General features: G+C 41.1%; 1 protein-coding gene across 1 annotated transcript in view; it reads right to left on the bottom strand.

Moving 5' to 3' along the window:
- LOC145414570 (uncharacterized) overlaps positions 1 to 16187 on the bottom strand; it is a 28951-nt gene extending 12764 nt beyond the window's left edge. The window contains exon 1 of the mRNA XM_080284092.1: positions 16159 to 16187. Within this exon, the coding sequence (XP_080140218.1) occupies positions 16159 to 16187 (29 nt within the window). The remainder of the gene's footprint in view (positions 1 to 16158) is intronic.
- Positions 16188 to 23179: the final 6992 nt, after the last annotated feature.

The raw sequence follows: 23179 nt of genomic DNA, 5'->3' as shown, positions 1-23179 counted from the left end.
TATCTAAATCAAACTTTCTTCAAAAGCAAGCATCAAAACTACTTAACAACCCTAATGACAATAGAATATTCTGGTCAACTCTTAATTCTTTCAATAATAACTTTAACAAGTCATCTTCCATTCCCCCACTAAAATCTTCAGATGGCAATATTACAAATGACCCACGTGGGAAAGCAGATATCTTTGCTAGTACCTTTGCCAGAAACTCTACCATAGATGATACCAGCCAGAATGTCTCAGTACTGGAACTGATTCTCCCGAAATTGCCCCACTTAAAATACAGACAAGATATGTAAAATCCATCCTAGACAATTTACCTACCAACAAAGCTCAGGCCCAGATGGAATTCCGCCAATTGTTTTGAAAAAGTGTTCCCCTGAGTTTGCCCCTGTCCTAGCTAAATTATTCAGACTATGCATACGTACTTCTTTATTCCCAAATTCAAGGAAAGAAGCCAATATCCACCCAGTTCCGAAGAAAGGAAGTTCGTCTGACCCCTCCAATTACAGACCAATAGCTGTCACATCTTCTCTTGGTAAGGTATTTGAAACTTTAATTAATAAGCATATTGTTAAACATCTTGAATCCAACAACTTAATTAGTGATAGACAATACGATTTTCGCCACGAAAGATCCACCATTGACATACTCAATCTCTTAACTCATACCATCCATCAATCAATTTATCTTTTTGGAGAAACTCATGCAGCAGCTCTTGATATCTCTAAAGCTTTCGACAGAGTATGGCACCGTTCCCTGCTGTCCAAACTCCCTTGCTATGGACTAACGTCTTTTGTTCCTTTGATTTCTTCTTAACTTAGTGACAGGAAAATAAGAGTAAAAGTAGATGATGTATATTCGAATTTCCACTCAATTAACGCCGGCGTGCCGCACGGATCAGTTCTGGCACCAACCCTATTTCTGGTTCATATTAATGATCTCTTATCTGTCACTCACAATTCCATTCACTCATATGCAGATGACTCAACACTACATAGTTCATTCACACTCAGACTTCCATTTACAAAGTCTAATATCTCTACCTCTCAACTCAGTACAGCCATCTCCATAAATCAAGATATATCTACAATCAGTGAATGGGGACAAAACAACCTTGTCTCTTTTAATGCTAGTAAAACTAAATATATACAGTTTACTAATAGACAGATATTGCCAGATTCGTATATTACCTTCAGTGCTACTAATATTCCCATCTCCAAAAGTATTGAAATTCTTGGTGTCTCACTTAACAGTGCCCTCAGCTGGACCTCTCTTGTCAGATCACTTGCTAAAACCGCCTCAAAGAAACTTGGATTATTGTACAGAGTCCGTAACTTCTTCGCCGATGAGCAGTTAGCTATAATTTATAAGAGTCATGTGCGCTCTCAGCTTGAATATTGCTCACCCTTGTGGAATGGTTGTGGAGAGGTTGCATTAAGACAACTAGACAAAATTCAGAATAAAGCTGTTAGAATCATTAACAACCCTGCCATTACATATAAATTACCTTCCTGGCAAGTAAGAAGGAATGTTGCCTCCCTTGCATTATTTTACAGATATTTTTTTGGCAAATGCTCAGACGAAGTTGCGTCCATGGTGCCACCTCCCTATGCCTTCCCTCGTGCTACACGGGCATCTGGTAGCGCTCATGACTGGAATGTCACTCAACCATATTGCAGAACTTCTGCCTATCAGAATTCTTTCATTCCCCGAACTGCATCTCTCTGGAACTCGCTTCCCCAGAGTTGTTTTCCCCCAAATTTCAACCCACAACTGTTCAAGTCTAATTGTTACAGATATTTTATGAACAGAGGACACCAGTAATCTGGTGTATGGATTATTTTTTTTTTTACCCATTTGTTTTTCCTTCCTCCATTCTGTTATTTATAAAAAAAAAAAAAAAAAGTTCTCAGTGTTTTATTGATTTTTCATCACATGGGTGCACTTGATTTCATTTATGCAGAAGTGAATGAACCAAAGGATGGGAGCATGTAGAAGTTGTCCTGTGCAGAGAAAGTTGATTAAAAACAAGCCAAAATCGATAACCTTTCATTTCGAAACGCCTGGATTAATTTCACTTAAAAGACCGAGGGTGACTGACAGAGAGGAAGTCAGACTGAGATAGACAGTTCCAGAGCTGACCGGCTGTGTACATGAAGGACTGGCCATTAAATAGTTGGAGAGAAAGGGATGTGAGATCTTGGTTAGACGAGAATTGAGTGCCCAGGGTAAAGAGCACTGGACCCAGTTAGGTATGTCAGAATAGCAGTGACCTTTGAACTAGAGAGATGTAACACTGTATCAAAGAGAAGAGGCTGAAGGGAGTCAATAAGAGGAGAACAGTTCTGAGACGATAAATCTTTGACTCCCGTGTTTAGAAGTGCTGTATGTAGTGAGTTCCCTCACACATGAGAATTGTACCCTACACACGGCCAAACCCATTGACTCCTGGACTATCTTTCTCATCTTATTCTTGTCATCCTCTGGCGAATTTATTAAGCTTAGGACAGACTTCTTGAACTCGAAGGGTTAGATATAGCCCTGATAAATCCGAAGGTAAAAGGGGCTCTTTCCAACTTTACCAAAATGTCTGGTGGCAGTTGTAGTATTCTGAAAAGGACGACATCTAGCTTCAAGAAATTAACGCCCCTGAACATTGCTTGAGATGAAGCTACAGAAACATGGATAGAAACCGTAAGAGAACAGTTACGATATAAAATATCTGCGTCAAAATGGCAGAAGGACTTTGACATATCTAAATCAAATTCACCAAGAGTACTGTACTGTAGTATCCTGAAGGAGAAATATATTTTTCTTCAGTTTGTCTTAAATTCTATCAAGCAATCAGCCTATCTATCTAGCAACGTAGCCTACCTATATATCAAAATCCTGACACCCCCAAAGCTGATCTGTAGGCAGGGTAGCCAGGACAAAAACTTCCTATCCCAAAATATGGATATATTTAAAGTGAAACTTTTTACCATCTCAGAGCACGTGAAGATGGCTCCTAAATCATTGCACTAAAAAAGTCTCCTCTCCACCCCCCTTCCCTCTTTTCTACCTCCTCCTCCTCCTGTTCTTCTCCTTCCTCCTCCTCCTCCTCCTCCTCAGGCTTTTCTTCTTCTTCTTCTCCTCCTCCTCCTCCACTTTTTCCTCATCTTTGTCCTCCTCCTTCTTTTCTTCCTGCTGCTGCTTCTGTTCCTCCTCCTCCCCGCCCTTCCCCCTCCTTCCCTTATATTCTCGTTCATCCGTCTCAAGGCACACAGCTGTCCCCGTGTTTGTTTATATTTGTGGTAAGTAGGGCGTCAGGTGTCCATATGGCAGACGTTTACCTGTCTCTTCACTAATGGTCTCCTGACTCATCATTACTCTGGGTTTCTTTTGATTTTCTTTTCCATTTATCCTTCTATCTCTCTTTTCCACGTTCATCTCTCAATTTCTCTTAATGTTTTCTTTATTTTCTTAATTCCTTCTCTTCACATGTTTTTTCACTATTGATTTTCCCACTTTCTTTCCTCTGATGAAATCTCTCTTGATTTTCTTCTCCTCTTTCCTTTCATTTTCACGTTCCATCGTCCTTGTTTTCCCGTCTACTTTGCTTGGGCCTTTATAATTTTTTCTTCTTCCTCGTATCTTTTCTTTTTTTTTCTTTGTTTCTTCAGTTCTCTTGCCATCTAACTAATCAACTTTTCCCTCACTTCCACTCTCCATTGTTTCTCTCTTTCTTTCATATATTGTTCATTTTCCTCCTCCTTTCCTGCAATGTCCCATCCTTTCTGCTTCTTTCCTTATTCCTTTCTCCATAATCTTCCCTACTCTCGCCTTTCACCGTTTCTTGGCCTCTCTTTATATTCTCTTCCTTTTGCCTTCTTACACAATTGTTTCTTTTCATGTCTCCTGTTCGTTTCCTCTTTCGTTCGTCAACTTTTTTTTATATCCGTCGTCATCCCACTTTTAATTCATCCCCTCACCCACTCTCTCTTATTTCTGCTATTCTTCTTTCCTTGTTTTTCTTCTCTTCCTCCTCCTCCTCTCGCCACAGCTTCTTCTCTCTACTCATATTTCTGTCCATCAGCGCCCACCTTCTTTTTCTCTCTCTTTGCTTTTCTCACCCCACAACCTTTCTCCTTATTTCCTGGTGCACAGGAAACCAATTGACTTGTCACTCAGCGTAGAGTCATCCGTAGACAGAAGGAAGAGGAAAGAATGAAGGAAAGAAAAACAGAAGAGGAAGGAAGGAAAGAAGGAAGGAAGGAAGAGATGAAAGGGAAGGCACCCGACAGCAGCACAACAACGAGTGAGTGGATAGTGAATGCCCCCAAGTACATGGCCAAATTATCTTGCATGGCCCTAATCAATAAAATTTCCTAGCAAAATTGTTTTACCAGTCACAACAAATATCTTAGGCTTATCTCGAACAGAAGGTGAATAATATTAATAATTACTGTTATTGTTATTATTTTTATCATTGCATTTACAGATAAACTATTATTATTATAACGACCGGAAGTTTTTCAGGTTCTAGGCTATTTTTTTTTCCAGTCATCACAGCATATTTACAGTACATCTACAGTCACTTCCTAAATGTTCCTTCGCATCTCCACACATATACTCTGTTAAAATGCTCATAAATAGAGGATTACATCGATGTAAATTAGTTTTGCTTGTGACAATATAAAAGTACGGAATTACGGCACAGTGTTTTTTCCGTATTTTACGATACACAAAAATAGTTGAGAGTACGGTACGAAATAACGTTACTGCATTGCAGCCAGGTACGGAGTACGGAAAAACATTCCGTAACATACCGTACCGTACTAAAAGCCCTGTTCCTCCTTTTTTCGCTCTTGACTGCGCCTGCTTTCAATCTCCCTTCCTCCTTTTCCTCCTTTCAGTTATTTCGTTTTCCATTTCCCTCCCTTCTTCTCTCCTTCTACCCCCTCTTCTCACCTCTCTTTATTTCTTCATTTCTCCACAACATCTTTCTTCCTCCTTCTTCTCACCCTCACTCTCTTCATTATATCCCCTCCCTTCACCGCTCCGTCCCCATGTTTGTTTTACCAGCTTTATATATGAGGCATCAAGTTTGCGGCTTATTTATAAACAGAGTGTGGGTGACGCCTTGATGATTTATTTAGACAAGGCGTAACCAGGGCCAGTAAATGAGGATGTAGGGTTATATACTGTATAGAGAGAGAAAGAAAGAGAGAGAGAGAGAGTATATATATATATATATATATATATATATATATATATATATATATATATATATATATATATATATATATATATATATATATATATATATATATATATATATATATATATATATATATATATATATATATATATATATATATATATATATATATATATATATATATATATATATATATATATATATATATATATATATATATATATATATATATATATATATATATAATATATTATATATATAATATATATATATATATATATATATATATATATATATATATATATATATATATATATATATATACATATATAATTGTGTGTGTGTGTGTGTGTGTGTGTGTGTGTGTGTGTGTGTAATTCAGACTTAAATAAAGTAACCTTTTAGCCATATAACACGTATATATTTTCCTCAGCTGAATAAATTATGCTGGACTGAACCCGCAGCTTCGGGGGACAATTCATCTATTTAACTCTGTCTAACGCCAAATCGTTAATTGTCTAATGGCAGGAGATTTTTCTGGCTACTAAGAAACCTCATGAGGTCTGAGGGTGAAGTAATTATCACAATCTGATCAAAAGAAAACCTCTAAGGGTGCATTAACTGCTAAATGAAATGACAGCAAAAATTGTTAGCTTGTGAAATTGCATGTATTTATGAGTTTCAGCAGCTGAAGATTTGTCCTTAATTGAAGGGAGGAACGGAAACGAATAAAGCTGGGTGTTGGAGGTGAAAGTGGGAGAGAGTGAGGGAGGGAGAGAGGTGACTGTGTGAGGCGTAAGAGTATGTTCACGGCAGGAGTGAGGATGAGTGGTGAAGGAGGGGACGAGCGATTAATATGAGAAATAAGAGAGTGTGCCTGCAGTATATTAGCATTCAAGCGTTGAGGATGAGTGTTAGAGGTGAGGGGGAAATGTTAGGTAAGACGGTATGGATAGGAAGGTGTACGTGTGAGAGAGGTAGGGAGATGTATCAGTGTGTGTGTGTGTGTGTGTGTGTGTGTGTGTGTGTGTGTGTGTGTGTGTGTGTGTGTGTGTGTGTGTGTGTGTGTGTGTGAGAGAGAGAGAGAGAGAGAGAGAGAGAACTTGGAGGGGGGAGGTCGGATGCCTACAGACAACCAGCTCGGCATAAGAAGGGAGCAGACAAAGGATGCTCAAAAAAACTCTAATTACAATTGTCGGCAAAAATAACAAGGAGATGGCATAACTTTTCAGTAAATTCGCACGATCCACAGGACGCTCTTTTGCACCTAATACAGGTAAGCTAGCTGAAATGGGAAACGACCACATGTGATCATGTGTGTTTGAGTATTTGGGGGTGTTTGTGGGTATCTATGTGTGATTGTATTAAATGTTTGTTTATGTATGCATGTGTGTGTGTGTGTGTGCATGTGACTGTGAGGAATTCTGCGTGTAGGTCCATATTCGTATATGTGATTATTTCAGTAGGCTAACATTTCTATAAATGTAAGGTAGGATATTGTGCAAGTTCATTTAGACCCTTATTTTTTCATACAGAGAACAAACGAACAGAAACTGAGAGTTTTCGAACCTTGTTCTTTCCAGTGGAAGTTGAATAAAAGATAATATAACTTTTATTTAGAGAAGTTTGAACACATTGCATTTAAAAGACTGGGACACACATATATAGTGGGAAAATTAGACAAAGGAAGACATTTCCGAAGGTGACCAGCTGAGTACACGAAAGACTGGGATACCGGTTACCGCTTTGTATTAGAGTTACATAGGAAAGAGGTAGTCTGACAACGTGTAGCAAGAAGAGTGTTGCATGTCATCCGTAATGGGAGAAGGATACAAGAAAAGTGTTTTTAAAAAGGAGTGATTAAAACAGAAGCATTAGACCAGAGAGACACACACACAACACTGCAGCTACTTTGGAGCCAGTGTGGGAGGGGGAAACGCTTTTTGTTTCCAACCCTGTTTTAATTGCTGTAGTCTATGTGGTTTGCGCACCCTTTCCTCCAACACACTTACCTTCCTACACATGTGAAATGTACTTCAGAAACAAACAAAAACTACATTCAAGCATCACGGAAGATACACTCCTCCATTAAGAACCTCGATTTTCAGTTAATCCTTTAACATTGCATGAGAACAAAGAAAGTTAAACTAAGAGACAAGAATAGTGATCCATGAACACATGTAAAAATCCACTCATGCTGGAACACACAGTTACGACTATCCTCTGTCACAAAAGTCGAATACTTCCCTCTCACTAAATCTCTCAGAAGCGATGAAGCAATCAATCCTTGAGCACGAGAGACACGCAAGAAAACCTTTGGCTTTTTCTTCCTTAAAAAAAAAAAAAAAAAAAAAAACTATCGCAGCACCCAGCACTCACCCCTCAGTCAGAGCAAATTTTTCGGAAATATACCATTTTAGGAGAAAATGTCGCGCTCACCTCTCGCCAGTGTACCACCACTTGATTAGGGGATGATGGCCCCTAATTTTCGCCTGTAACTGTCGACTCCCCAACCCCTCCACTCACAGCTATTTTATCTTTGTTATTTTTCCACAGCTGCAACCCCCACCTGTTCCTGGTATGTTCTGTAACCATTACTAGCAGCGTAAGCCTGTCACCGAGATCTAACTAATGAAAGCAGAGTAAAAACCACTCTAAAATCCTTCCTTTACCTACCCACTCAGCTACTTAGCGCAGTGTGCTTAGCAGAGAAGCGTTAGGCTTGATTTTAAGCGATGTTTGGGAGGTACTTCACGTGGATGACAGCTAATCATATACAAAAGAACATTGCATTGTCTCCTTACACTAATTAACCAATGGGAGGAGCCAAAACTTATGCCGTCACTCCCCTAAGCTCCATCCTCTATCCTAACCAATGAGTGAGATGCTCTTGTACCCATGACGTCACATCCCTTGGCTCCTTCACCAGACAATGTAAGACGCCGAAATCGTTACGTTACGCAGCTGAGTTCCACACACACACACACACACACACACACACACACACACACACACACACGCACACAGTAGTAAGTAAGTAAGCAAGTATTTACTGACCATAATATCCAGTTACACATACAGGATTTCAAACAATAAACCTTAGCATGATAAACATTACATCAGATATTAGCAAACAATTATGGTCCACAAAACAAGCGAAGTATTAAAGGGTTGATCAGTGCATCTATATAGCCTTAATGAAAGATGGAAATCATTACACTTCTGATTAGTAACGTAACTACAATTTGACCAATCACCTTTTTTACGAAAAAAAAAAATCCTAATGATATATCACGGTTAGAATAAGAGGATACAAAATGAATTAAATACACTTTAAATAACATAGGTTATGATAAACATTATAATACACACTAGCCAAAACAGGAAAGGACCTTATACATTATTTCCTCAATAGGAAACTGAGCATCGTCACCAATGATATGACTCCAGGAAGTAAAGTTATATCTTGTACGTATGTGCTGAGTCAGTGGACACACCTCCAGTACATGCAACTCTGTTTGCACAACACCACATGGACAGAGCCGCTCTGCTACCGGGAGATGTCCCCGTCCACGCCGATTCCAAAGGCCCGTCTCAATCGCCAGATTGTGACTGATTACCCGCAGCCGACTAAATGCCATTCTGTGTACCTCACCAGTTTTACCAGGACATTTATAGATCTCGTGAACTGTTAAGGTAGGGTTCAACACATTATAAATTAGCCTTCTAGAAGATGTAGAGTTAGAAATTGATTGCTTTAAAGATCAATGCCGACTTTAACATCATCAACAGAATTATTAATTAAACTCTTAATGTGTTTACTTGTTGGTGTGTTAACCACCATGGTCAGCCTGACGGCGTGCACCCACGGGTCATCGGGCATACCGCGCCTCTTCCCCCAAAGTCGCTGGAAAAGCTTCCTCTGCCTTCCCCCACCCCCTCATCATCATCCTCTCCCCCACCCCCCTCTTCCTCATCCTCCACCTCCCCCCTCGTAATCATCCTCTCCCTTACCCCTCTCATCCTCATCCTCTCCCCCATTATACTGTAGTACTAAAAATTTCAGTGGCGGGCACCCGAGTTCCACGTAACAAACGTCCGTGCACGCCGTCATACGAGCTCCCAGCAGCTGTTTAATACCCCAGTTATACAATTTTTCCGTTGGCCTCAAGTTCCCATTGAACCAGGACTCACAGCCATATAGGATGGTTGACATTAAGGCTGCTTCAAACATTTTCTTTTTAACATAAAATGGTATGTCTATATTCTTTTCCAAAAATGACACAAATTTCAGAATGTGGCACATTTTTGCTTGTGCGTGGGAGGTAATGGCTGACGACAGGGTCCCGTCGCTTGTGAACAGGCTGCCCAGATACACATACCTTTCACACCACTGCACAACCATCTCACCAACGCAGAATGGCTCACGATCGCCCACTGACGTATGGATTGCAAAGAAAGAAAGTACCGAACATGTAAGTGTAAAGTAGACAGAGTAAAGTATTAGACGAACTTTTTTGCCTGACTGTACTTACCCCTAATATTTCCCTAAAATGATAGACCTAACGTCCCTTCGCCCATTGTTAATACTGTACTTTGACATCATCATCCTCGTACTCCTCTGCCCATCCCTGATATTTCCCTGTAATAATGATACCCTTCCCAGTCATTCAACAGACTTTGATATTCCGCTGTTATCATCATCCTAGCCACCAACATATTCCTCTATCCCCTGCCATTTTCTCTCACCAGCAACCCCCTTCTCTTATCATTTCCTTCACCCTCCATCCCATCCCTACCCCTACCCCATGTCCTCATATCCACGATCTATATTGTATGGGTCTTGTTCACACCCACCTTCTCCCTTTCCGATCACTCACCACCTTCCCCTCACCCCTATCCCTTATACTCACCGTCCCTCCCTTTCCCCACACCCTCTCTTCCCCGTCTCACCATTCCATTCATCCTCACACCCCTTCTCCTTACCCTCAACCACTTCCCTCCCCAAGCCTCAACCCTCAACCATACCTTTCCTTACCCATCTCCGTTCTTAACCCCCGGTCCTTACTCTTCCTCCACCGCCTTCTCTCCCCCACCCAACCCCCCACCCACACCCCCTTCCCTTACCTCACCTTCACCCCAACACATAGTATTACTATCTAATCATCGTCCCCACACCACTCCCCCACGAACTGGCCGGCTCATATCATGAACGCACGAGCTGTAATACTACTCTCTCTGTCTCTGTCTCTGTCTGTCTGTCTGTCTGTTTGTCTCTCTCTCTCTCTCTCTCTCAGATAGAGATCTTAAGCCCTCAATTTCTAAACCCGATCTCACGGAATTAAGGGATCGAAATACTGTGCCTGCAGTAAACGCGATTTGTTGCCGCGATTTAACAGACTCCAAAAATTTGTAAACCCACCCGCATTTAGTGGCCAAATCGTGTAGCAACCAGGCTGTTTTTACATGAAAGGTGCATGATGTCGTCGGCGAAGATCCGGTTCAGATACACATAAAAATAATAATAATAATAATAATAATAATAATAATAATAATAATAATAATGATATGATGATGATGATGATAGTGATTAAGAGGAAGATGAAAAAACCGGAGGAGGAGGAGGATAAGGCGATGGCGATGAAGATGATAATGAAAAGCAAGAAGAGGAAGAAGAAAGTGGGGGAGGAGGAGGAGGAGGAGAAGAAGAAAGATGATTAAGAAAAGGAAGAAGAGAAGGAATGGGATAAAAAGAAAAAACACTGGCAATGAAGAAAAGAGGGAGACGATGTGTAGAAGGAAAAATAGCAAGTTTATGTGGAGGCATAGACGTGGGAGAGGACGGCATGCTGGGACGGAGGTAGAAAAAGATGGGGCGGAAAAAAAAAAAAAAAAAAAAAAGGTATAGTGGTGCGGTTGGTTGGGTCGAGGGGGACGGAAAGGGAGGGTTGGGGTTCGGTACCGGCCTTAATTACCAGGTGAGGCAAAGGGGTGGACCGGGAAAAGGAAATAGGAAAGGGTGAAAAAGGAAAGTGTGGAAGAGATGGTAAGAACGAAAAGGGGACAAAGAAGACAAATGATGGTGAAGGAGTAAGGAAGAGTGAGAGAATGGAAAGAGTGCAGTACTCTCTCTCCCTCTCTCTATCTCTCTCTCTCGGTAATAGACAAGGAAAACAAGAGAAGAAGAAGACCTTTTTTCTCGTATATATTTTTTGATTTCAGCCATATCCCTACCTTTGACTCTGGCCAGTTTTTAAGGAACCCATGGTAGTTAAGATTCAATGGGTCTGAAAGGCGTCCAGAGACAGCTAGGGTCTCACACCTCACACATTGTATTACGCACTATTGTTCACTGTCCAGAGCGTGATAGGGAGGGATATCACATTTCAAACTAGTGTTACTGTATATGAGTTTCCCTTTGTTATGGACACGTCGACGACCATTTGTAGATACACAGCATAACCAGTTTCATCATGACTCTGAAGTATTCCACTGCAGGACTAAAGCTTCTCCCATGTTTCTCCATAGTGACCTATTTGGCTGTTGTTCTTCTCTATCATATCTCATAAACTTTCTGATTTCATCTCTCCATCATGTTTTCTTTCATCTTCTCCTTGCTCCAGTTTTTGGCTGCCTCTCGAATTTCTGAGTTGTTCATTTATTTGTTATCTGCTCTGGTAAATTAATAAAGATCAGTTTCCTTCAATGCATCCCATTACCTGCACGATTTGTGCTCGGATCAGTATTACTGAGGGTTCAGGGCTTTAAAACTTGCCTGTGCCTAACTGAAATATAATTTCTTCCTTCCGCTTTCTCTTGTTATTTAATCCTGCAGTAAACACCACCTCACCTCATTTTCAAGGTCTCTTCACCATTGCCACCTTTGTCTCGCTGTTTCTGTAAGTGACACTTTCGTTCAGTGATCAGTGCTTTGTCATTTGTCTTGAATCACTCCTTTTTCCTTTCCGTACGTTCCTGTTCCTACTTCCACACACATCTCCTTATCACATTATCTTCCACTCTTCCGCCGTTACGTTTATTGCAGTTTGCTTTCGTATACAGTTACTCCTTTGTACTCTTTTACAATTATCTGATTCAGTCAGCGTTTGCCACTTTCTGTGATCAGTGTTTTCGTCATCTTTCAAGTCCCTGCTAATCACTTGACTTTTTTTCTTCCATCTATTCCTGCCTCTTCTCAGTCACAAATCTCATTCTCATCTGACTCCCAGTGTTTTTCTCCCTTTGTTTCTTTGCCTCCAACAAGTTTCACCGGATACCAAGCTGATTCATTTTTTTTTTTTCCTTCAGCCATTTCCTGATATATTCCTCCTTTCTTCTCATCTTGCTCTCTTCTCCCTAACCTTTGTCTTCTCCCCGAGTCACCTTTCTCACTCAGCCCTCCCGCGAGTCTGTATAAGCGAGTTTTTCCTTGTGTGATCACCTCATTACAAGTCAGCGCAAAACCGGTGCCCCTCACCGAGTCATACCCCGTCACGCCATTGTATAACGGGTTTATGAGTCAAGTAGATTATGAGGGGAAAAAGAATAAGCAGGAGGGAAAAAGGGAGGACGGGGTAGTTATTGGAGGAAAGGAAAGAGGAGAAGGAGCAGAGAGAAAGAGGACAAGATGACTAATGTGAAGGGCGTTGTGTGAAAAAAGATTTATTGGACTCGGGAATGTAAAAGACTGTGGTTGAAGGGCAGCATAATTGGCAGGATGGGACGTCCTGGAGATTGATTATAAGAACAGTGTTTTAGACAGGAATAGGTCATATGAATATAGAGGGTCGGCATTAACTGAGAGTAGTAAAGTACGGTACATGGTATATAAAATCATACATTTAATACCTTTTAATATGGCATTAATCAGTGATCTATAGACCCATTCAGGTGGTTCAGCACCTTGAGGCAATGGAGGGATCGGTAATTTTCCGGGACACGATTTTTTTTTTTTTTTTTTTTTTTTTTTTTTATGTGCCGCCGATTATCGATGTTGTATTAACTGGCACCTCACATTTTTCTGTAATATTTGGATCCTGCAACGGAATTTCTTGCCTCTATGATATTGTATTATACTCCCATCAAAATATGTCTGATTAACCAAAAGCATTTCCGTGGAAGCATTGCAAATGGTACTCGACAATTCTCAGTCTATACTTGACGTGCCCATGTTGAGTCGGCAGCATAAAACACAGAATGCATGCTAACATTAGATTGGCCGGTAGAGATTATTTCAGTCCTTCACTTCTGAGCTAAATTCTAGAAATGTCGTAAACTTCATTAACTCACTGCTTACTTCAGATCATAATGGCAAGTAAGTTATTTGTTATTGTAGCTCTGACACCCAAATTCTAACCTCTCCAGTTCGTAAAGAGTCTCCTATCTAGAATATTCTCAGGACATAGCAAGACTAAATTGATAACAAGCTTTACCGGATTCAAGGGGTTAAAGGATGGAACAGGAATGGTGCCATAGACTGCATGAAGGTGGTATCACATGGACAAGTCTGACTCATGCAATATTGTACAGGTGCCAGCCATAGTTTTTGCTCACCCTTCACCCTCACCCCAGTCTGGAAGGGAGTCAAAGCCAGGGAGTCAAACCGAACGAAAGCCTGTTGTTGGTAAATCTAAGCTTTTCTAAATTGCTGTAGTAACACTGTCATCGCCACCTGTTCCTCGTGCAGTCTGTCAAAGCTTCCAAATACCACTTTGATTAAGTCTTTAACTGGTCTTTGGTGTGGCACTTTGGCTACGATTTCCTCTAGCCTGGGGAGGGATTAGCGGGTGTGCAGAAACTATGGCTCGTCAGTGCATAAAGTCTTTCAAAACGAAACGAACAGAGCCTGATGTAAAAGTATGTCTGTATTAGACTTTGCTTATAATACCACAGTCTTTCAGTTGGAACCATCAAACCGCATTCATCATCATCATCATCATCATCATCAATCATCATCCTCACCATCCTCATTATAATTATTATCATCATTATGATCATCCCAACCTGATTTTGATTCTTCAGGACTTGATGCGATTCAGTCTAGAAACAAGAAACACACAGGTCGTGGAACTATCAAACAGTGTGCAGACCTCATTTAGGCCTTCAGTCCAATGACGTACTTTCGTTCCATTCTTTCTCGCGGACATTTATTCACCTTAATGTGGTATCAGATTAGTCATGCATTTCTCCAGCAGGAATCATTTTAGGTGCAGACTTCCTGGAACCAGGTACAGACCTGATCACAGTACACTGTGACTTGTGCTTCCAGTTCTTGCCAGAGATGCGTCTTCTTTTTTCTTGGTTCCACCTAGTTTCCTTACCCAAGATCATAAATAACGCTCAAGGTCACGCTTGGGATCGGCGTTCTATACCGTCCCAGTTTACCATGACTGTCTTTGTAGAAGCTGCCTAGTATAGAAAAGTGGTGTACAGCAGGTACCCCTTTTTTCCCTTGACTCTGATGCACGGTTCCCCTCGAATTATGTGATATAATGCATAGACTTCTCCGTCAAAGACATCCGACGGCTTCTCGGCAAAAGTTTCTACTGTACTTATATTTCTTGGAAGTATCAGTACGGTTGGAATTTCTATGCAGTTCTACTAATGGCTCTGCATTTTCCAGTAAGGTCTCTAGTTGAGACAGAAACTCATTATGTTCTCCCTTCCCCACTAGCATGATGAGTTTTTCAATAGTCTTCCGCTTAACCAGTTCCATGTAGGCTAGCTCCTGGCCGCTCCACAGTTCGGCATCAAACACATCGACCTGGAAAAGAGAATATAATGATATACACACACACACACACACACACACACACAAGCAGGTAGGCGACGATGATCGGCTCTAAGTGGGCAGCTGTGGTTCAGCCTGTACTCACAAAGAAGGACGTTTATCTGATTAGAGTCTAAAAATACCATACCTCACCTCTCATTGGACACAAAAACACCCAGACAACAGAAATAACTCGATCTTACATAAATCCAAACATGGGAAAATGCGAAAAAAATCATATATTTCTTCTTCTTTTTAATGAAATCTCCCATATGATGTACTGAGTTTGATTGTAACACATATATCTAATCATTTAAAATCTTTTCAGCATTTTTTTTTTGGGGGGGAGGGGGAGAAAATATGGATACTTCTTAGTGATTTTTTTTTTTTCACTCCTCTGCTCTAGTTTTCACTGGCGTGTAAGCAGTTATTTTGCAAACTTTTTCGCGCTTCATTGTGAAGCACAGGTTGGGTTTAAGAAGCTAAAACTTGCATTGCCAGGTGCGCCATAAGCTTCTCTTCCGTTTGGTAAAAAAAAAAAAAAAAAAAAAAGGTTCAATCTGCAATAATTGTGTCGAGGTTGGCCACTGGGTCCCAAGAATTTTCTGACCCACGGCCTCGGAGGGGCTAAGGCCTGTTGCTGCCTCAAGTAGTTGCTTAGCAATCAAAACCTTGCCGGCACAATTAGGTCATAGGCTATCAATTGTCCAGGTTTGGTCGGACTCGGTTAATTCTGAAGGGCAGAAGTGCCGGCCACAGTTAAACATGACTGCTAGGGACACTGAGGCCGATCTTCGGAGGGTTGTCACTCGGAAACTAGAGGAAAGAGGGGAAAAATGGATTGGACACTTCCGACAGGGAAGGACGTGGAGAGTAGGCCTAAAGAAGTCAGAGCTTTCTATGCCCATTAGTAATGCTTCTACAGCTCATAACGTGAAAAGTACGAAAAAAGTGGTTTTGGGGCCGTTGCTAAGCAACGAGTGGTTGCCTGCCAACCGAAACCTTGCGGACACAACGGGGTCCTCGGCTGGTCATTGTATCCAGATTTGGTCGGAATCGGTTTGTTCTGAAGTGTAGAAGTGCCTGCCAAAACTAAACAAGAAAGAAGGAATACAAGAAGGAAAAACATGACTAACAATAAGAGCAGCATGGAGCTGGCCAATATACGTACATACATGACTCTAATTACCTGAGAGGAGCATACCTGTTTTGTGCCATCGTGATTATTTTGACGCAGTCGTGCTCAAGTTGTAATGATCCTGGCACTCCGAAGTGAATTCCACATTAGCTGAAGGAAGACGTATATGATAAAGTAACCCAACTTGAAACAAAAGTATCTTTTCAAACTTGGCCATATGGCCACTCTGTCATATCAGTGACGGATCACCACTGAACTAACACATTAACAAGAAAACTGTGAAAACTGATCACATAAACATTCCATTATGTACTTTGTGCAAATGAGATATATGTTTTTTAAAGCAAAAGTCACTTGACCTTGATCATTGGCCTTGTTATTAAATCATGAAAATTATATGAGAAACGAATTCCTCGGGTCAAACTTATAAAGGAAAGTGATATCACACATCATTCTAAGTCTATTTGTTTAAAAGCTATATTTTGATTTTGGTATTTGATGTTAATTTATGCCAGTTACCTAATTAAAAATTTTCCACAATATTTGTGCAATTCCAACAAAGCTGAAAATGTTCTATAGAGGCATGTGAATATATATCAGTCAAAAAAACTTGTAGTATCAACATTTTCTCAGTTCACTATTGAAGATACATATCCCGCAACTGGACTAGGGGTAGGGAAGGAGTAAGGAAACATTTGCATAACCCAGCAGCGAATCTGCTGCGTCATATCGAAGCTACCAAGAGATAAATTCAAGAGGTATTTAGCCAAAGGTGAAATGGTGTAGAAGAGTGAATGTGTGAGTGAAGAATGGTCAGTAAATGATGCAACAACAAAACGATGCAAGTGAGTCAAGGTCGTGTGAGTGAACGCCAGTAGATTAATCAAGACCAAAATGCAAGCACTGGTAAATGGCGTGGGCTGCCATGTATAAAGGACAACATCTGCAAGCGTGATGTATGAAGGCAAGTGTGAGGGGGAGGTATGTGCTAATGTGAGGGGAGGGGGAGGGTGACAGGCGACAGAATAATGGAGCGGAGGAGGGTGGCAAGGTAAGCAGGTAAATATTATCATAAGCTTCGTTGTCGACAGGATGCTTTAAGGTGGTAACATTGGGGGGGGAGGCAATAATAAATGATAGTAAGGATGAAGTCGGGAAAATTCTCACGGTTTAAATCAAAACAAACCCCAGTGACAAAGGTGCATCAGCTTACGGCACTATTAGCTTTACGATTATTTTTTTTTAACTTTGTCATCAAAGCTGTGTAAATTTGTCTTGTGTTAACCCAAAAACGTACATATTACTTCTTCGATCTAGGGGGTTAGTTGTTATAATTATTCAGTTTCTGTGAGGTTTTCATTGCCACCTCATTCATATTACCAGTGACCGTAAATATGACTGTGAAACACAAAATATTGATTCAATAAACATTTCTTGCAAGCGTAATTTGAGGCGGGGTAAAGCCGACATGTGTAACGAGAGGTTCGGCCTCCATTCCCAAGAGATACATGTTGAGGCTGCAATTGCATTGGAGGCTGCAGTTGCTAAGGTGACCCAGATATTTAAGACTGTGGTGCTCTATCCTTAAAGTTCAGAAGTAATGTTTTATGATTTAGTTTCTGTTCGATTTCAATGAGGTGCAACAATCGTACAACAGAGAGGGAAAATATGTGTCAGTTGAAATCGCTCAGTGTGGATATTAAGTGACAGGGATACGTCAGAGTTACGAGGCGCTTTACTTAATATTTATCAGTAAGTAATAACTTCATGACTGTTCTCTTATATGATTTCTGGGAAATTTTTATGACGACTAAGCAAAGGAAACATAATATCAACATAAATCACTCACAGTAGACACATACTAAGACACACAGTTAGTATGTCGAGAATCTTCGTTAAATTCATCAGGTAATATCTTCTCATGATGTTTATATTGCGGTACCAGGGTAATGCCACATTTTTTAAAACTCGTCCTCTCCCCAAACTATTATATTCTCCTAGGGATTAGTCTCAGTGTGAAGAGATAAATATACAGCAACGGACAAACCAGCCAGCAGCAACACGAGTCAGTATTTTAGGTAGACATCTGTGCTCTGCCTATATCCGACACTGACTGTTTGTGCATTCCTTCTGTGTGTGTTAGCTAAATTAGACTGGGTTAGAATAAGGTACGTTACTGTACATTGGGTTAGATTAGGTTGGGCTAAGTTTGGGCTGTTTAAATTAGAAGCAAAATCATACTGTATGCGTCATAGACTTCATTGCACCCCTTCACATGCAATTTGTTATGCATACATCACTTTCGTATTTTCTTATATGCAACTTATACTGGTATCATTTTAATTTGATGCAAGTTGGATAAGCTATAAAGAGGATATTAAGGTGTAATGTGCAGAATAAATTGCCAAAAGAAAGAGTTCTACGAAATCTTAAAAGCACCACAAATTAGATTCGGTTAAGTTTGAATAGGTTAGGTTACATTAGATTATTTCAAGTTAGGTTATGTTATCTTGAATTGGGTCGACTTGTTTAGGTTACGGGGACACTTAAGCATTCTTCCTTTATTCTCAAGACTCCTAAACTAAAGTGCTTCAACAGACTTCACCTGTTCTTCCCTGACGTCTCTAGCAAACACATTCTTTCGAGCTGTTCCCGACTCGCAAAACTTTAGCTCTTTTTGCGGGACATGTCTCGAGGTGGTGGCAGCATTCCGAAGAAAATTAGTTTTGGAGGAAGAAAACAGACCGTAAAATGGTGTCCGACACTTGATTTACTGATGTGGTGTTGATGGTGTGCATTAGTGGCTTGTTTTTACATCGGGTGAGTGCTTGTTTGAACTTGTGTGAATTAATAATGTTTACATATTTACTTCTTCACTTTACGATCTCCAAACACCTCCTCGCTTACACAACATAACATATTAACACTCAAACTTGTCGACATGCTACACATTTTGCTACAAGTTAAGTTTTTTATATACATATTCTTTGAACTCATTTTAGCAAAACACAACCTCATCCACGAAAACACAACGCCTCTACTCAGCATTCATGCTTTTTTTTTTTTTTTTAAATACTATACAGTACACAAAGCTGCATCAATTTCTATCAACATTTAAACAAACATTATAGGGGCTTACTATATAACACACCTTTTTCCACAATTACAGACACCACTTTTCAAAATATCATCACTCATTCATATTCACACTCCAGTTACACTCATTAATTCACACCTATTCATATACACTCAATCATATTCACATCCCTATTACATTAATTCATAAGTCATGCACACATCTACATCATTCATAATGCATACACTCACAAACACTCGTTCACAGCCACAGTCATTCATGTCTCTGCTCCCACCTACCCTCATTCAAAGCCGATTCTCATTCTCTGCTACACTCATTCATGCCCAACAGTCTCATCTGCACTCATTCATATTTACACATTCTTACAACCCTACCACATTCGTTCACACCTTTCCACAGCCATCTTTCCCAACACTACAACCATCTCTCTCTCTCTCTCTCTCTCTCTCTCTCTCTCTCTCTCTCTCTCTCTCTCTCTCTCTCTCTCTCTCTCTCTCTCTCGCTCTCGCTCTCTAAAAACCCCGATGACTCATACGATATAACAAAACAACAAGCCAGCCACAACCCCATTTTGGGCCTGGCTTGGCTTGTTAAATTATACTGACACGGTCGCTTGTATGCACTTCTTATCAACCCATGTACCCGCCTTTACAGTAATACTTGATTCATGAAATGCCTGTGTGACAATGCTGACAGGGGGAGGGGTAAATTTTAGGGAGATAACAAGAGATATACTAATTTACTAGGTTCAGTGACAAGGGTTATGTAAGAGAATATGTCAGTCTCATTTTTAGGGACCCTGCGACTACGTGCGTGTGTACTGTATGTGGTGCTGTGACAATGATGGGTCTGGTGTTAGGGTGGCAAGAATGGATGTAGGTGGAGTATTTGTGATCACCTATGAGACGGATGATGAAGTTGATGAGGGTAGAAGGGATGAGAGATAGAGGTGAAGAAAGGGAGAGAATGAAAGTGTGAGAGCAGAGAGTACAAGATGGAGGGAGAAGCATATATATATATATATATATATATATATATATATATATACCCTGGGTAGTGCTTTTGAGTCCTCATTTACTTTTACTATACTGTATATTCGGTATTGCTGCATACGTCCTTCAAACTTTTCGTTTCTTTACAGATAATGATTGATTTCCATGGCTATAACTAGGCCTAGTTCAGAAATATGACTGGTTGGTCAGCAGCTGGCTGAGTTTCCCGGAGTGAAGCTGCCTAGCTGTGAAGGGGTCTTAGATTCCTGTACTATCATCATGAAGAACAAGCATCCTTGGAAACTTGTGTGACTTTCAAAGCGAAACAAGTGTCAAAAGTCTAGGATAAAGCCAAGATTCCGGCTATTGATTACTGCTAACTTATAGTAAAGGTTAGGAAGTTACACGCTGAGCACACGAAATTGAAGAAAAACAACACTAGAAGTTCTGGAAAACCTATAGAAGACAGGACACGGTCCCAAAAACATCTACACCAGCTTTTTTATATTTCCCACCGTGACTCACTCTGATTGATAAAGGATTAGGATTTTCTCATTGGTCACCGCCAACCTGGCCAACCAGGAATCATGACCGCAGTTGACGAAAACTGGCGCAGGCAGAAAGAACAAAGGAAAAACAACAGAAGCAGCACAAAAAACGGAAGACGCGATACATAGAAGAAAAAACTGCCTTGGCTACAAAGGTGGAGCTTGAACCTTTGTCTAGCTCTAGCATTTCCTAGTTAGGCAGTAATGATTCATTCGCGTCATCAACTCTCCACGAACCAGGACCAACTACCAAACGGCCCCGACCTATTACGGTTGTCATCGGTCTGGTGGGTTCGACTCTCAACACGATTCAAGTCAGTGATCGGAGAGCAGCTCATATCCCTATACCTTTTGCATCCCATCTTGGCCACGATGAGAATAAGCTGCCTATCAGGGCAAGCGGTGGCTCAATCGGTAAAGAGGTGGCCTGCAGTCCTAACGGACCCAGGTTCGAATCCCGGCTGAGGCAGGGAACAGTTTAAGGATTTGAATTTCATTAAAATCAGGCTTTACTGATCTACCAGAAGACCCGCCGACACGTCGTAAAAATACCCCCGCTAATACCAATACACCAGTCCTGTATGAGACAGCCTTAGCATGTATTCAATATGGACGGTGGGTGTTAGCGCTGAAGTGGTAACATGTAGAGGTGTATGGTATGTAGGAGGACTGCTGGGCCTTGATAGCAGGCTGCGAAGCCTATGCCCAGAGTCGGACACATAAAAAAAAAAAAAAAAAAGCACTATCATAAAGGAACGAAAAGCTCATCGCACAGCTTTGGTTGTAGAACAGAGACTAAAATATTGTCTCACTGTTCCTCTCAGTCTCACTGGGATGGTAAACTCATGCCTGACTTGACTGGTCGGGATGTGGTTGATCGTTTACCGATTTTGGTCTCTGATGAAGCAGTAACGAAACTCTTGGCAGTCCCCAGACTCGTTGATGGGAAAGCAGAATCGACGGCAGCGGTTATTCGAGCAGTCCTAAGAGAATGGAACATCGAGGATCGTATCAAGTTTCTGTGCCTTGATACAACAGCAGTGAAAACTTGAAGGTAAGCAGGAGTGTACCTTAGGATTGAACAGATCTTGCGAAGGAATCTTCAACATCTGGCTTGTAGACATCACATTTTTGCAATCGTGTTGGGGCAGTGTTCAATTGTTTGGCTCTAGAAAAACCAGGAAATCTAAACATTTCTTTCTTAGTTGAATTTAGGGAGTTCTGGCCAGGGGCTCGTCAGAATGAGTTCCAAACTGTCCTGGAAGATGAAAAAATGAGATTGGCGGTTGAACCAGGGCGAGACGACGTCTTACCATTTGCTCAGCAATACCTTCGCGGCCAGCAGCCAAGAGATCATTTTGAGGAACTACCCGAGTTGAGAGTGGTGTTTTAGAGAGAAGTGCCTAATGGACTCCCTGCTAATTCATTTTGTGTTCCAGGAGCACTCCATCGTGCCAAATGGATGAAGAAGGCTGTTTGTGCTTTAAAGCTGTGGTATACTGAAGCGAGAGATCATCGCCTCTCCTCCAGTCCCAGACAAAACCAGACGCGGACAGTTTCTGGAACAGTATCGACCACCTGAGTTTGTCGTCCAGCACTACGTTCAAGCTTTCGTTCAATGCTGACAAACCATTCGCTGCACCACGAATGAACCCAATTGTATTGCAGAAACCATCGCTCCAACAGAATGCTATAGAGACGCAGCTATTAAGGCGTTTGGAAAGCACCTATGACACTTGTCGGAAATGACATTTGGCTTGTCAATTTTTGACGAAGGTGTTTCTTTTAATGATAAAAGGAAAGTGGTTGCAAATATGGGCACAGTGCAGTCAAGGCAGACCTTGGCACATTGTTGCTCCTGCAGATGCTACTGGAAAAATCCTTCCACTGCTGTTCACCACCAGCACCAAGGAAATATTCACCATAATGGAAATTGGCTCTGAATTCCTGTCGGACTTCTACATGGCTGGAAAGGCACGCGTGGAATGCCTCATGGTAATCAACGATACTGCTGAGCATGACGCTTCAATGATCACAGAATTCCCGAGCTCAGGAAGGACGAGAAAAGAGAATCAGTGGCAATGCATGCTCCAGGTAGTCGAAGATCACCGCCGACAATACCCGAATAAGGAGGACATTTAGAGTAGGCCAGTAAGGTAGAATACGATTCTGTGGAGTTATGTAGATTAGAAGATGTACACTAAATAGACATGTATGAAGTATATGTGCTGTTACGGCTATAATTATTACTCCTCCGCCTCATCCCTCGTGAACTCCCATCTTTTGACTGAAGTCAAGCACTCGTCCACCTCACGCTACCAGCGCTCCATCTGTTGACTGGATTTGATACTACTAGTTTCCCAACATGTCACCAGACTTTCCCTCCCTTTTTCTGTGTGAAGCGAGGTTGCCTGATTATCTGGTTTCCCGCGCAA

This window comes from Coenobita brevimanus, chromosome 13, assembly GCF_032717465.1.
Source record: "Coenobita brevimanus isolate Jiangsu-jjx chromosome 13, ASM3271746v2, whole genome shotgun sequence".
NCBI classification, from domain to species: Eukaryota; Metazoa; Arthropoda; class Malacostraca; order Decapoda; family Coenobitidae; genus Coenobita; species Coenobita brevimanus.
Note: the sequence above shows the minus strand (reverse complement) of the source record. Positions and strands in the feature narration are given on the sequence as shown.